Genomic DNA, 13543 nt, shown 5'->3' with positions numbered 1-13543 from the left:
TGGGGATTTTTTATCTATTTTTTTATTTTCAGAATCTTATCGTTCTTCTCTAAAATTCTATATTGCAGGCAAAAAACTCATGAACTTTTAACTGCGAAATAAATTAACATGTTTATTTTAATATCAATAAAGTATTTCAATAGTCACCCAAAAAAGTAAAGTATTTTGCTAATAATTAATGCTGCATAGTTAACATAAAACATATACTGAAAAACAAACTATCACATATATCCTAATTTCTATTTTTTGCCATGTCCATCCAAAGAATTTATCCGTGCAGCGATGTCTGGTGGCAGCTCCCCACCTTACTATTGGACCAGATAATCCAGCACACTCTCTATTGCCTGCCTCTTTGTTTTCTTTGCTGTTACCTCATCCTCAAAAGCTCAAAAAAATAAACATGACAATATCAAGTTATGCAGTTAGACTAGTCTTCAAGCCTAAAACAAAAATATTCCAAGTGAAATAAGTTACTATAAAATGTCTAAATTACTAATACTTGATAATTTTGTTAAATTCTAAAACAATATATATTCAATTTTCAGTGACGAGTATAATAAACAGTGTTGGGTGATTCTTATAATTGGAAATCACAATTTGATCAATTTTAATTATTTCATTTATTCTATTTGAAGAAAGTCAACAAATATTGGCTCTTAGGTGCATGCAAAGAATAAAGTGTTAATTCGTATGTGAAGTGGTGAATAAGCGTGTACACAGAACAATATAAACAATCACAGTTCTCAATCACTGAATCAAATATTTTGCATAATTTATTAATTCTCTGTTTCCTTGCCTTCTTATTAAGTTTTTCTTGGTATTAAAGAGCTAAGGTCACGATTCCATTGCGGCTCTCGTTCCTTTCCACAAGGAAAAACGAAAAACAAAAAGAAATAAGTGAGCCAAATATACTAAAATAGTATCTAATAAATTCAAAAACACCAAACTATATGATAATCAAAACTAAAATAGTATCTAATAAATTCAAAACAAAAATGCATTAATAGATAATTGAATTACCAAAAATGCATTTAGATGCAAAATGGCATCAATGATGCTAGATTGATAAGTGGCTATTAAAGATCAAAGCCTACATTGGAAATGAAGTTTTTTTATATTCAAGTTCGCTTCAAATAGCATAGCTTTTTAAAAAATCATAAAAAGAGAAAAAGTATTCTAAAAAAGAAACAACTTAAAAAGAATACTTAAAGATGATAAGAAAAATGAGATTCTTACACCAGCAACTTTTATAACTCCTTTATGCGACCAAATCTCTGTTGCACCGAAAAAAATTGTCCTATAACTACTACTACACTTACCCTTATGCTCCCTTCAATTGCAATAAAAATCACCTGTTAACAAATTCATTATTAATCAATAACTTGACTTGCTGAATAGAAAATTCAACAACTGCTAATTTAATCAAATATCTCTTCCTTAAAGCAACATGGTTATTAAGCTCTTAGTTACTAAGCAAAATAAGTTAAAATCTAAAGCTCATAAAAATAAGCTAATTCCAAGATCTAAAAAGGTAGAACCGCCATGTTTGAGGAATCATTGTCATCATCATCACCCATATTTTGGTCCTCCCTTACAAATTAATAATCTATTCTTAAATCAACATCAATTATTGCATTTAGTGAGAAGAAAAACAAATAAGCATTTCATCAAACACCTGGAGTGCTTGAGAATTTGAAACAATTCAATTAAGAGTGACTAAAACTCATTGAACGTTGTTATATCAAATAGCAAAGCAGTCACAATATGCGAATGAAAAACAAATAAATGAAGTGAAAAGGCAAGGAGAAAGAGAACCAGAAACTGAACATAATAAAAGAGAAACCATCAGAGAGCAACGAACCATTAACTCAACATAATTATACAAAAACTACAATAGATTAATTAAAAGACAGAAGATACCTACCATCAGCTGAGTAGAAGATCTCTCATTAGTGGTATCCTCAAGATCATTACAAACAAGTCCACATGATCAATAGAAAACATCAAAATGACTAAATCTGTTTAAATGCGCTTTCGTTGTAGAATGGGAAAGTTCCTTGATTCATGATCACACAAAGAATACTCGAGACAAACGCAAAAAATACAAAGCTATAATCAATAAGCCAAGCCCAATAACTCTAAAAGAGGTCCAAAGATTGAGTGGACGAATAAGACCTTTTCGCATTTTCTCTGGACCTCGGCACAAAATGTCTTACCCTATTTCAACAAAAAACATTTTAGTGGACCCTCAAATGCGAGGAAGCATTTAAACATTTCAAAAGTGTCCTATTTGAGCCACCGATCTTATCCAAAATCCAAGTGGGAGAATCATTATTCCTTTACCTATCCATATCTAACAAAGCCATGGCAACAATGTTAATACAAGAAGATAATGCCAAATGGCAGCACTCAGACTACTTTATCGACAAAATTTTCATTATGCTAAGGTTTGATGTACACAGATTGAGAAGCTTACTTTTTCCTTGTTAATGTCCTCTAGGTGGCTAATGTAATACTTCCAGAGCCATCCTATTGTTACAAGGACAAACTAAGCGATCTGAAAATTTCTGTAGAAACTCAACCTTGTAAAGAGAATGTTATCCTAGGTCATGCATGTATCTCAATTTGGCATGCACTTTGAGTCACGAAGTGCAATCAAAGTACAAACAATGACCGAATTTCTCATAGAAATCACCACAACTTACACCGACCAAACGACTACACGGTGAAAACTCCATGTAGATAGAGTTTCCAAACAAACCTCTAGGGCCTCCAATGTCATCTTAAAGAATTCAAAAGGAATATTGTTTGAACGTTGGATCTGGTATGAGTTCCTAGTGTCAAAAAACCAAACTGTGCATGTGGCCCTTATTGTTGAAGTGACCTTTGAAAAAGAAGTTGGGGCCACAAGCCTAGAGGTTACCAGTAATTCCTAAGTGCTTATGATCCAGGATAACGAGTCCTAAGCATAGAATCCCTTGCTACAGAGATACCTAAAAAAGGGAAAAAAAGCTTAGCCAATCTTTTGACCAGGTAGTAAGCTAACATATTTAAAGAGAAAAGAACGTTGGGGCAGACTTGCTTTCAAAACTAGCCAGGATTAAACCTAACACCAGAAATTGTTCCCTCAAGCAAGAAATTATAAGGGAGTCATCAGCTTCTCTGCAGCTTGATTATATTCCATTGTAAGAAAATCAATGAATACCTGGAATAACAAAAATAATCTGCCGGTAAATGAATTACCGTTAGATTTTTCGTTGGAAAAATCTAATGATATAACCTTCACCGATAACTAATTATCGTTGAATTTTGTGCCAGATTCGTTGACGAAAAAACTATTAGGCTACTAGCGGAAAGTTTCCACCGATAATTTTGGTGCCACATTTTATTGTTTTGCACCGACTTACCATCATAATTTTTTCCTGATAAATCCGACGGTAAATATAATTTTTTTTATATTTTTTATTTTTTAACATAATTAGCAGTTAAATTCTAAATAATAGAAATCGAATAAGGATTTTTATCAAATATCAAGTGTATGTACAGAATAAGAAGTTAAATAAATAAGATAAAATCAAATTGTCTAGAACAAAACCTTAATCAATACAAATCTTGACAGTTGTCGTCATCGTCATCCCTAGGTTCTGCTAAGGTGGCGGTGTAGGCAGTGATGTTGGTACCCCTCCAGCAGTGCCACTGCCATCAGCGCGCATCTGCTCGTGGTACACTGCCATCTGTTGTTGTATCTACTGAATCTGCTCCAGCTCCTGCCTAAGTGATGCATGTGCATCTTTAGTAGTTTTTAGTTGTTATTTCTTTAATAGTGGTGGTGATTTAGTGTTTTTATTAAGAATTTCATGCTTTTAATCTATAATCTTAGTATTTCTTTCCTTTGATTCAAGTTAGAAAATTTTCTTGCTTTAATTGAGATTTTTTGTGCTCTGATCAATGTTCTTTGGAGTTCTTTTGTGCTTTGAGAAGTGTAAAAAATGAAACAAGGATCAAAAGAACAAAGGAGGAAGTTAAGGACACGCTTTGAAGGCTTAGGATACAGTTTTTCAAATTCAAAAATTAAATCCGGAAGCTTTGCCGTCCAACATGGTGATAATGGCGTCCAACGGCAATCGTGCGTACGCATGCCTCATGCATACCCACAATTATTGAAATAAGCAAAGTCATGCGTACGCATGACCCTAGTTTCATGTCCTACGCCAGTTTTCTGACGTCCTACGCTGAAGCAATACAAAGCATATTTTGGACCATAAATTAAAGCAACGTTGCAGGCGTCCCACGCCCCTCTATTGACGTACCACGGCAAAGTAAACATAGGCTAAATTGGGCTGTTATTTGAGAAGAAAAGTGTGCCATTCAACCTGATTTGCATGCTACTCAATGGTTCATCCTTACCCCAACCTCCAATGCTCAAATGTTCTTATTCATTCTACAATTCTCCAAGGATCAAAAGAGTGGATCAAGCCCAAGAAATCAATCTCAATTCACTACTAGAAAACTAGTTATTACAGACGGATATTTCCGACGGATTTTATCCCACTGAAATACATACGGAATTTCAAAGGGATTTTTTGTCGGAAAACAAAAAAAAAATAGATTAGCATAAATTACAGACGGAAAAGAGAATCCATCTATAATTCCGTCGGAAAAATTAATTTTTTTTCGCGGAATGGTTACAGACGGATTTTCCGTCTGTAATTAAGCAGACAAAAGACGCGTTTTATTAAATTATTACAGACAAAAAATCTGTCTGTAATTTAAATGAAATCCGTCGGAAATATTAAAAACCCTAGTTGAAGATTAACCCATTCACTCGCCATTCACACCATTCACTTCGCCCTGCACCCCGCCGCCCACAGCCACCGCACTCTCTGCCGCCACTGTAGCCACGCAGCCCCCGCATCAGCCCTCGCAGCTCCCCGCAACCCCCACAGCCTTGCAGCCCCTCAACGGTGCAGCCACCGCAGCCCCTACACAGACACAGCCTCCACCGCCACCGTAGAAGATCCGTCGCCGACGGATTCCGAGCTTCTTTTTGTTCCAGATCAGCGCTTTCTTTGTCAGATTCCTTTCGCGCAGCTGGTAGATCGCAAACTCTAACTTTTCTATTCGTTTGTATTTATTTATGTTATGTTATTTGTACCATTTGGTGTAGGATTCCAGCTGCATAGATTTTATTATCATCAATCTGAAAAACTGAAAAACTGTGGAGTGTACTCTGGAAGATATCAAAAATGACCGAATCAATGGGGGTTGAGGTAAAAGGTCCCGACCCCAAACGCGGTTACTTCCATGGTTTGTGATCTAATTTCTCTTATTTTTTATCAGATGATGATGTGATGTTTCTCCGTTTACTCAATTTTTTAATCTGAGTCAATTACTTCCATGGTTTGTGTTCTAATTCCTCTTATTTTTTAATCAGGGATGATGTGATTTTTCTTTGTTTACTCTATTTTTTAATCCAAGTCAAGCAAGATCATACCGACAAATGCGTTTTCAACTTTTTCCTTCCATGAAATGAACGAATTCATCGTTTTGCTGAACGTGGACTCACATCCTTGTTGATCTGGAATTCCCTCTCTCAAATTTATCCTTAATCTCTTCCATGCTTGGTTCAATGGCCCCACAAATCCCCAATCCTACTGCTCAAGACCCCAATGATGTATTTTTCATAGAATGTGCTGATTCTTCTCTTTTGGATGCCTTTCCTACGGTGATGGTGAGCGAAAGTTTGTGTTTCTGTTTTCTTGGTCTTTTTTAGCTTTAGTTTAGTAACTTCTGTACGGTGATTAGATATCCTTTCTCAGTAAAATTGCTTGCCACTATTCTAACCATCTTCATCTTGATGTGAATAACCTAATCATATATGTGTGCATATGATTTAAACAATCTTCGTAGTAGAAAATCTATGAAAGAAATGAAAATAGAGTGTGAATCCTAGATTCTGTTCTTGTGAAAATAGACAATCTTCTTGGTTTTTGGTTTCCAGATTCTGTTCTTGTGATAATAGAGTGTGAATTAGAAGTTGTATGAGGAATAGGAGGTAAGCAAATCTCAATACACTAATACTCAAGTCTTGTTAAAGAATGAGAAGGTCAATAACTAGGAAGTTTTGTGATTGGTGTGAGTGTGACGAATTTATTTTAATTCTTTATATTTCATGATAGTAGAATTTTATTCAAGAATAAGAAATAATTTTATTCATAGAGATAACTTCATTATACCTTTGATTTATGTGGCCTATAAATTATAGGTCATCTCCAAAAGAAAGACTTTGAACGTGTCATCTCCAAAAGAATAAGAAATGTTATACAGTGTGGATTCTTCATTCATTGTTGTTATGACTTATTTCCCTCTTTAGGATACCTACATTTTATTTTCCAGTTCCTTCATTCCAATTTTTAGTCCAACAGGGGCACACATGTATGTACACAAAAAAAATCAAGTAGATACTACCTTTGTATAAATTTTAAGTTATTGACTTTGTGTCCTTCTCCAAAGTCTAATTTTTAAGTTTATGCTAGATTAGAACTTATTATGTGATTTGTTGATCCATCTTTTGAGCCACTAATATTAGTAGAAGATTCCACTATATAGCTTGTAAGATCAACCATCCGGTTCTCGAGGTTGTCTTCTGCACTTGTTGAAGCTGTTAGCTCTCCCTCACTTGGAAGGTTCCTCGGCTGTAAGTGTCCATTTCCTTCAATTGGATGAATCTTTTCTAAATAATTTGGTGATGTTGTGTCTTTGTCCCTCTAGTCCTTGCCACCACTGGAATAGAGAGAGTAGTTGATTGAAAATAAGTCATTAATTGAATGAAGTCATTAATTGAAATGAATTTGAAAATGATAAGAGAAACAAGTAGAAGTAGTTAATTGAAAAGACAACTAGAAGATTAATTTGTCTGAGAGAAGAGGACAGCGTGGTGTTGTAGGTGGCGGTCTCTCATTTCATTTCTCAGTTGGGGAACTTTTGTTGTCGCTTATTCCTTTCTTGTACCTGTAACGTGGTGGTCCATTAGGAAATATACATGCCATTTTTATTTGAATTCAGAAAATTGTGTGTTGCATGAGGTGTTATTGTTGAGTCGTCAAATTATTATTTGATTGATTTAAGAATTATAAAAAAAAATATTCCATTCTTGGCCATTTCAATTGTTAGTCTAATAATATATTGAAGCATCTTGCCAATAATGAATGATAAAATATCATTATTCAATGTAATCATTCAATTATATTATTAAAGAGCATCTATTATCATGCAACGACATGTTGGATACAATATATAGAGGAAAACTTTATTGTTTTAGCTTTTTTTATTAAATTCTGTTTTTACAATATATTTGGAGTTTCATTTATTCAATGATCAATTTTTATTTGGCTTGATTTCTTGTTTCAATTACATTAATGTAGAACTGAATAAAAGTTTCCAGATATAGGCATGCTTTGAATATTCAATTCATTGGATCTAGAATTGCAGTTGTTTGGAAGCAATTATTAAATAACTGGACACTTGGATTACATTGTTTATTTTCGGAATTCCTTCTATAATTTATAAATGACGAGAATGGTATAATGCCAGTACACTTGATTGTTCTTTTTCACCATTGAAGTGTTTCACTAGCTTGTAAATAAGCTTCAGAAGATATTATAAATATGGCAAATATGTATGGCTAATGCTTTAACATAATGAATTAAAGAGGCCTGGTTTGATAATAGCAATTTTCTGCATTTTCATGTCAACAATCTCATGTTTTGCTTGATCATATGAAAGTTGGGTGCTCCATAATTAGTCGAGTAATTTGTACCATCTTGTCTTTGGCTTTTTCCCTTTAACTGTGTCCTGACAGGTTTTCTTTGGTTTCTGTTACTACCATATCTCCAATAAATGAAGTTTTGTTTGTTTGTTCTAAAATGTTGTTTGGATCCTCAAATTTACTCAGCTGATAGGCAGAACTTAGTTTATACAATTGAAACACAAAGCCAAACACCCAAAGTGAGATGGGTTTTCTGCATAGATATAATTAAATCTCTTCTCCCTTCACTACATATATATCTCTTTCCTACATATATATCTCTTCTCCCTTCACTACATAAATTAATGTATATTCGCTACCCTGTTTCAGGTTCTACCCTGTTATCAAGTCCATCTAACATTTTGTGTTCTCATATTTGTGTTTGCTCAGAGATTTTTGGTCCAATCCTTTCAACTTTTTGCTTGGAGTTAAGGTTAGTGCAATTCTTGTGTTATAAATTTGGAAAGGGAGATTATATTAACACCTGCAAATTCACTGCTGCAATTCTTGTGTTGTTGCTTGTATTGCATTGAAAACATTGATATGATTAAATATTGATAGGATGTTGTATGATAGATGAAATGTTGCTTGTGTTGGATGATTTATAGGTACTAAAAATATCGAATTCGTAAGAAATGTCTTCGTAAGAAATGTCTTGTATTGGATGATTTATAGGGAAGAAATGATGACGGCGGAGACACAATTAAAGCCTCTTTATCAATATTTAATAGACCTGGTCGCAAGGTTGGTAAAGCTAAAGATCATTGGATAGATGAACGAGACAAAGCCGCAGCTCATTTGCATATTCTACTCAATGAAAGCAAAGTTAGCCCTTTCTATATGTAAGTGCCCAAATCTTTTATTAAACAGTTAATTACACTTGTTCTACTAACGAATCCCATAGCTTATAAACTCTAGTCCTACTTTCATCAAGGTTTTGGAAAGAAACTTGTCCTGGAGAAAGCGATGACCGATTTTCCCCTTGGTTTGCATCATATGTAAGTGCATAAATTCGTATCATTTATTGTAAAGGTTTCTAAGTAAAGATTTGCATCACATATCACTTCTATTAAATAATTTGTTGCATGTTTCTAACTAGGTTCAAAATCAATGTAATGAAATTGTTGATCCTGGTTTGCAATCACTTTCTTGGGGTCCTTCAAACAAAGCAACAAGTTATCCAATTTATAAAGTAAATGGATATACATTTCATACCCTTGCAAGGTCAAAAGGAAAAAAAACTGATAACACCGGTGTGTTTGTTAAAGGTGATATAGGCAGCGGGAAAAGTGATTGGTTTGGAGTATTAGAAGATATACTCGAACTTGAATACACTGGTAGTGACTATAATCGAGTTGTTTTATTCAAATGTCAATGGTATGATCCAAGTCGTCCAAATGGAACACGTATTCATAATGACTACAAAATAACTGAAGTCAACCATAGTAAAAGATATCGCCACTATGATCCTTTCATTGTCGCCCAAAAAGCTAAACAAGTTTACTTCTTACCTTATCCTGGAAATTGCAAGTCTATGTGGCGTGTTGTTGTAAATACTAAACCAAGAGGTCGAATTGAAATCAATCATGTACATGTAGAGGAGGATGAGGAAGAGAATGATGTAGCTTATCAAGCGGATGAGAGCAATCCTTCTAGGATTTCTGACACCGAGCCTCCTATCAGTCTTAAGTCTCCATTTGGAGAGGACCCCATTGTCGAATTGTCCATCGGCTCTAGTTCTGGGGCTAATAAAAATAAAGATGATGATGTTGCAGACTTTGATGATGATATTGATTTTTAATAGGGTAATCATTTTTAGCTTGTATTGTTTTAGCTTATATATATATTGTTCTTTACATATATTGTTCTTAATTTGTATGTCTTAGTTGTCATGTAACTTAATCTAGTTGTCTTAAAAATTCAATATATTTAAAGCATAACTCTGTCCCACACTCATTAAGCTGACATGTCTAAAGCACCACTGGAATTTTTTTCTTGTCCCTTTTCTGAAATTTAGGAAGCTTCATATTCTTTCTTATTGTTTTTAATCTCTTTCTTACAGTTTGGTTTGAAGATTGAATCTCTCTCTTTGTTGCAGTGGCAATAGTGAAGGAAATTCATTGGGAAGGTAAAAGGGTAGCAGTGCACGAATGAGGTGAGCCCCTTCTCTCACTCTCTCACTCTCTGTGTACCCCGCGTGCTCTCTAAAAAAACAATTTCTTCTGCATCCTTTACTCACTACCCCAGTTATTAATCCTCTTCCTAATCTTAATTACCCTAATCCCAGTTCTGAATTTTTCCATGGCTAATTTAAAATCCATTAATGGAACAGAATATTCTTATTTCTGACTTATGATATCTTATCAAAATGATTATGTTTACATCTTTAATGGGAAAATAGAATATTTTACACACTATAGGCCTGCAAAAAAAAATCTGCCTAACTTGATAAGCAGTAGATTGGTAGATTGCTGATCAATTATGAAGTGGGTTTACTTGATTCTCTTTTTTGTTTGCTTGATTTCTGTACCCATCCATCTGCTCTGCACCCTCTCTAAACAAGTGTATCTATGCTCTGCACCCTCTCTATGCTTAATATTTTTACTTATATTCTGCAGATAGTTTGTTCTTCGCATAGAAGAGAATATAGGTGAGCTGGTGCATCTGCATTGTGCTTTTTTACTTCTTTTCTTCTTTTCATCTTGTATTATTGGTATGAGTTTGTTTTCCTCTCAGAACAGAATCAGATGAAAGTTTATCTTGCTGTCAATTGTATTCTATCAACCTTTTGAGTTTTGTGCATAATAGTCCTTTAATGTATATGTAGGTCATGGCTCCTCGGGTCAAGGGTAAAGGTGTCAAGGGTCATAGAAGTTCTCGCACCACTGCCGCAGCCGCTATTTCAACCACCTCCACCTCTTCTGGGACTTCGGTTGTGCCAGATTTTCAGTCAGGATCACTTAGCCAGCAACCGTATTTGATGGTACCTAATCCAGGCTACACGGGTCTTCTTCCACCAAGTTGGCCTACTCCAGGATGTATGGGTCCCCCTCCTCCACCCCCTCCTCCAATTTCGATTCCTCCTCCGCTTCGCAATTCCAATCTATTAGTTGATTCAGAGACACCTGGAAGCTCTAGTACATCTCCTCCATCAGAGACTGCATCGGTTCCTAATAGTGTCACAAAAGAAAGATTGGTTCCCGATGGAAAAACAAGGTAAAATTTGGATCTCTCTATAATTAAAATAGCAGTTTCTAGTGGATTTCTCATACTGCATTACCTATTTCTCTTATTACTCTTCTACACAATTTTTACATACTGCATTACCTATTCCTCTTATTACTCTTTCAGCAAGCAATACTAATCACTCTTCTTCTTTTACTACTCCTAATCTAAATGTGTTTACTACTATATTTTAATTTCAAATTAAAGTGCTAATGACTTAAAACTATTTTTATAGTTTCCTAACTTGTCAATTCTTTATGAAATTATCAGTTGGTTACCTTTCCCTCCTGGTTCTCAGAAGATTACAGAGATCATCAAGAAACGATATGATAAACCGTACAAAAAGTTTGGAGATGTCCCTCTTCCGACAAAGAAGCTTTGGTTTAAGGAGTGGAAGGTAAAAGTGTTGGATTGAATATTGTTCATGTGATTTGAATCTTATAAGTAGCAACTTGATGAGTATGTGCAGAGCCACTTTCTTATTGATGATGATGATGATGAGTTTTTCTGGAGGGCTTTCAAGTATAGGACAAGTAAGCGATTTAGCCAAATGATGTCAGATATCCGTGAGGGTGTGGATACAACCCACGAATGGCTAATTTCTGCTTACAAAAAGGTGTTGGAAAGGTATTGGAAAACAGATGAGAAATCGAAAAATATAAGGAAAAAAGCAAGAGAGAATCGAGCGTCACTCTTAGGTGGTTCTGTCCATTGCGGTGGTTCTATTCCATTGAGCTCAACTATAGAGAGGATGGTAACATAATTTAAGTGGCTTTAGATCTTATTTAATAGACATCTATTTATGTAAAATTTTTCTTATTTTGTATTTTATATGGAACAGAAGAAGCAGTTGGGCTGTACACCAACCCACGAGGAGGTTTTCAAAGAAACCCACACACTTAAAAGTGACAAGTCTAAATGGGTGGACAAGCGCTCTCAAGATACTCATGTGAGATATAGCACAAATACTCCTCCTATGTCAAAATTATTAACTAATTTCTAGCTGTCTGGCATTAACATTACTGTATTTAGTGGTCCTAACTATGTTCAACATTATTATTATTATTATTCAGTTTTGTGCTTTGTGATTTTATAGTTGGTTTCTTTTCTTCCAAGTTTCTGTAGTCTAAGCCCTTTGACACATCTCCTTATATAGGGTCTATTCAATTATTCACAATTTGATTCCATAGACCAACTTAAGAGATAATACAGTTCACCAATCTTAATCTTGTGTAGAAAGCATGTGAAGCATGCATTATTCTCTTGGAATATGGTAAGCTTGTCCCATCTCTGCCTAACATGTGAAACTTTTGCATCAAATTATTCAAAGTGAAATGGTTTTTGAAACTCTGAAGTTTATTATCTGGCATGTCCCCATTACTCATCACCTAATGTGTATATAATATAATCCATGCTTCTTCAGAGATTGTCTCAAAATCATGAGGTTGGAACTGTGCAACATGGATTAAATTACTCATCTTTGCAAAGTTAAGATCCACATTTTGTGATATGAAGAATGGTTTAATATGTGACAGATAAGTTTGTTGAGAATAAGAAAACATACTGATGAGCAGATTAGTAGCAGTAGAGTAATTTTTAAGTGTGTCCACGAACAACATATAGTGTTCATGTCTCCCCTTCCTATTATCAGAATCTCCTTCATCATGTAGTATTAATCTTGTTTTTGCTTTTAGCATATCATAAAGAATGTTGATACTAATATTTAGCTCAATATTCTTGGGACTATTAAACTGTTCTTGCTGTTTGTGAAGATTTCTTGTGAAAATTCAGCCTCATTTTTGCTTGTGACTATTATTGGAGTTTTCTATTGTTTGAATTTAAATATATACAATTTGATTAGAAAATTTTGTGCAAAATCTAAAAGTTTTCTATTAATTAATATGCATGGCTATTTGTCTTAATAATAATAATATAATTGATATAATCATTGTGCAACAGGAGAAGTTTATAAAAAAGTTGGCAGAAGTTCAGGCTCAACATGCCGAGGCTCAAGCACAGGGAATGGAGCTACAACCAATTGATGAAGACTTGATTTAGGAGGAAGTGTGTGGTGGGCAAAAGAAGAATCGAGTTTACGAAAAAGGGTCATTCTTTTCTAGCTCTATCAAGTCTGGAACCACTTCTGCCAATTCTGTATCTAGAAGAGCACCAAGAAATCAAAATTCTGTTCCTGATTTGCGAGAACAGATTCATAATCTCAATGAAGAGCTTTTTCAGCGTGTTACTCAACAAACAGATGAGCGTATTAGTAAGTTGTTAGATACACGCTTGGCTCCTTTGGAAAAGACTCAAAAGAAATTAGAAAAGTTGGAACGGGCAATTAGAAAGGCCAAGAAGGAAAAGCTGAAACAGAAGAGATGGAATTAGGCTTATGTTAGCTATTATGAGAAGGTTAGAGCGTCAAGTAGTTCTAGTGCAGTTCCACTACCACCACCACCACCGCCACCCTCAATGTCTTCGGATGAGGGCTATGATGATGATGAGGATGAA

The 13543-nt window shown here is 34.7% G+C and overlaps 1 protein-coding gene and 1 long non-coding RNA gene across 12 annotated transcripts; one reads left to right on the top strand and one right to left on the bottom strand.

Moving 5' to 3' along the window:
• LOC110272251 lies at positions 622 to 2022 on the bottom strand. Its single transcript, XR_002363354.1, has 3 exons — positions 1237 to 2022; positions 1021 to 1090; positions 622 to 860 (listed from the first exon to the last, which is right to left on the bottom strand). It is a non-coding gene; the product is annotated as an uncharacterized LOC110272251 (long non-coding RNA).
• LOC107643779 (E3 ubiquitin-protein ligase ZNF598-like) lies at positions 5150 to 13342 on the top strand. 11 transcript variants are annotated; one of them, XM_021124243.1, is made up of 14 exons: positions 5150 to 5307; positions 5435 to 5731; positions 6610 to 6697; positions 8198 to 8240; positions 8483 to 8649; positions 8742 to 8805; positions 8907 to 9612; positions 9906 to 9962; positions 10426 to 10457; positions 10635 to 11023; positions 11303 to 11429; positions 11502 to 11786; positions 11874 to 11981; positions 12992 to 13342. In XM_021124243.1, exons 10-14 carry the CDS (start codon positions 10638 to 10640, stop codon positions 13088 to 13090), a joined length of 1005 nt encoding a protein of 334 aa, XP_020979902.1. In that variant the 5' UTR covers positions 5150 to 5307; positions 5435 to 5731; positions 6610 to 6697; positions 8198 to 8240; positions 8483 to 8649; positions 8742 to 8805; positions 8907 to 9612; positions 9906 to 9962; positions 10426 to 10457; positions 10635 to 10637; the 3' UTR covers positions 13091 to 13342. The 11 variants fall into 11 exon arrangements, with proteins under 11 accessions (XP_020979902.1, XP_020979903.1, XP_020979906.1 ...); XM_021124244.1 differs by having other exon boundaries at positions 8138 to 8240; XM_021124247.1 differs by lacking the exon at positions 6610 to 6697.

Source organism: Arachis ipaensis, chromosome B05 (genome assembly GCF_000816755.2).
Source record: "Arachis ipaensis cultivar K30076 chromosome B05, Araip1.1, whole genome shotgun sequence".
Classification (NCBI taxonomy): Eukaryota; Viridiplantae; Streptophyta; class Magnoliopsida; order Fabales; family Fabaceae; genus Arachis; species Arachis ipaensis.
The sequence above is the reverse complement of the archived record's forward strand: the minus strand, read 5'-3'. Positions and strand labels throughout refer to the sequence as shown.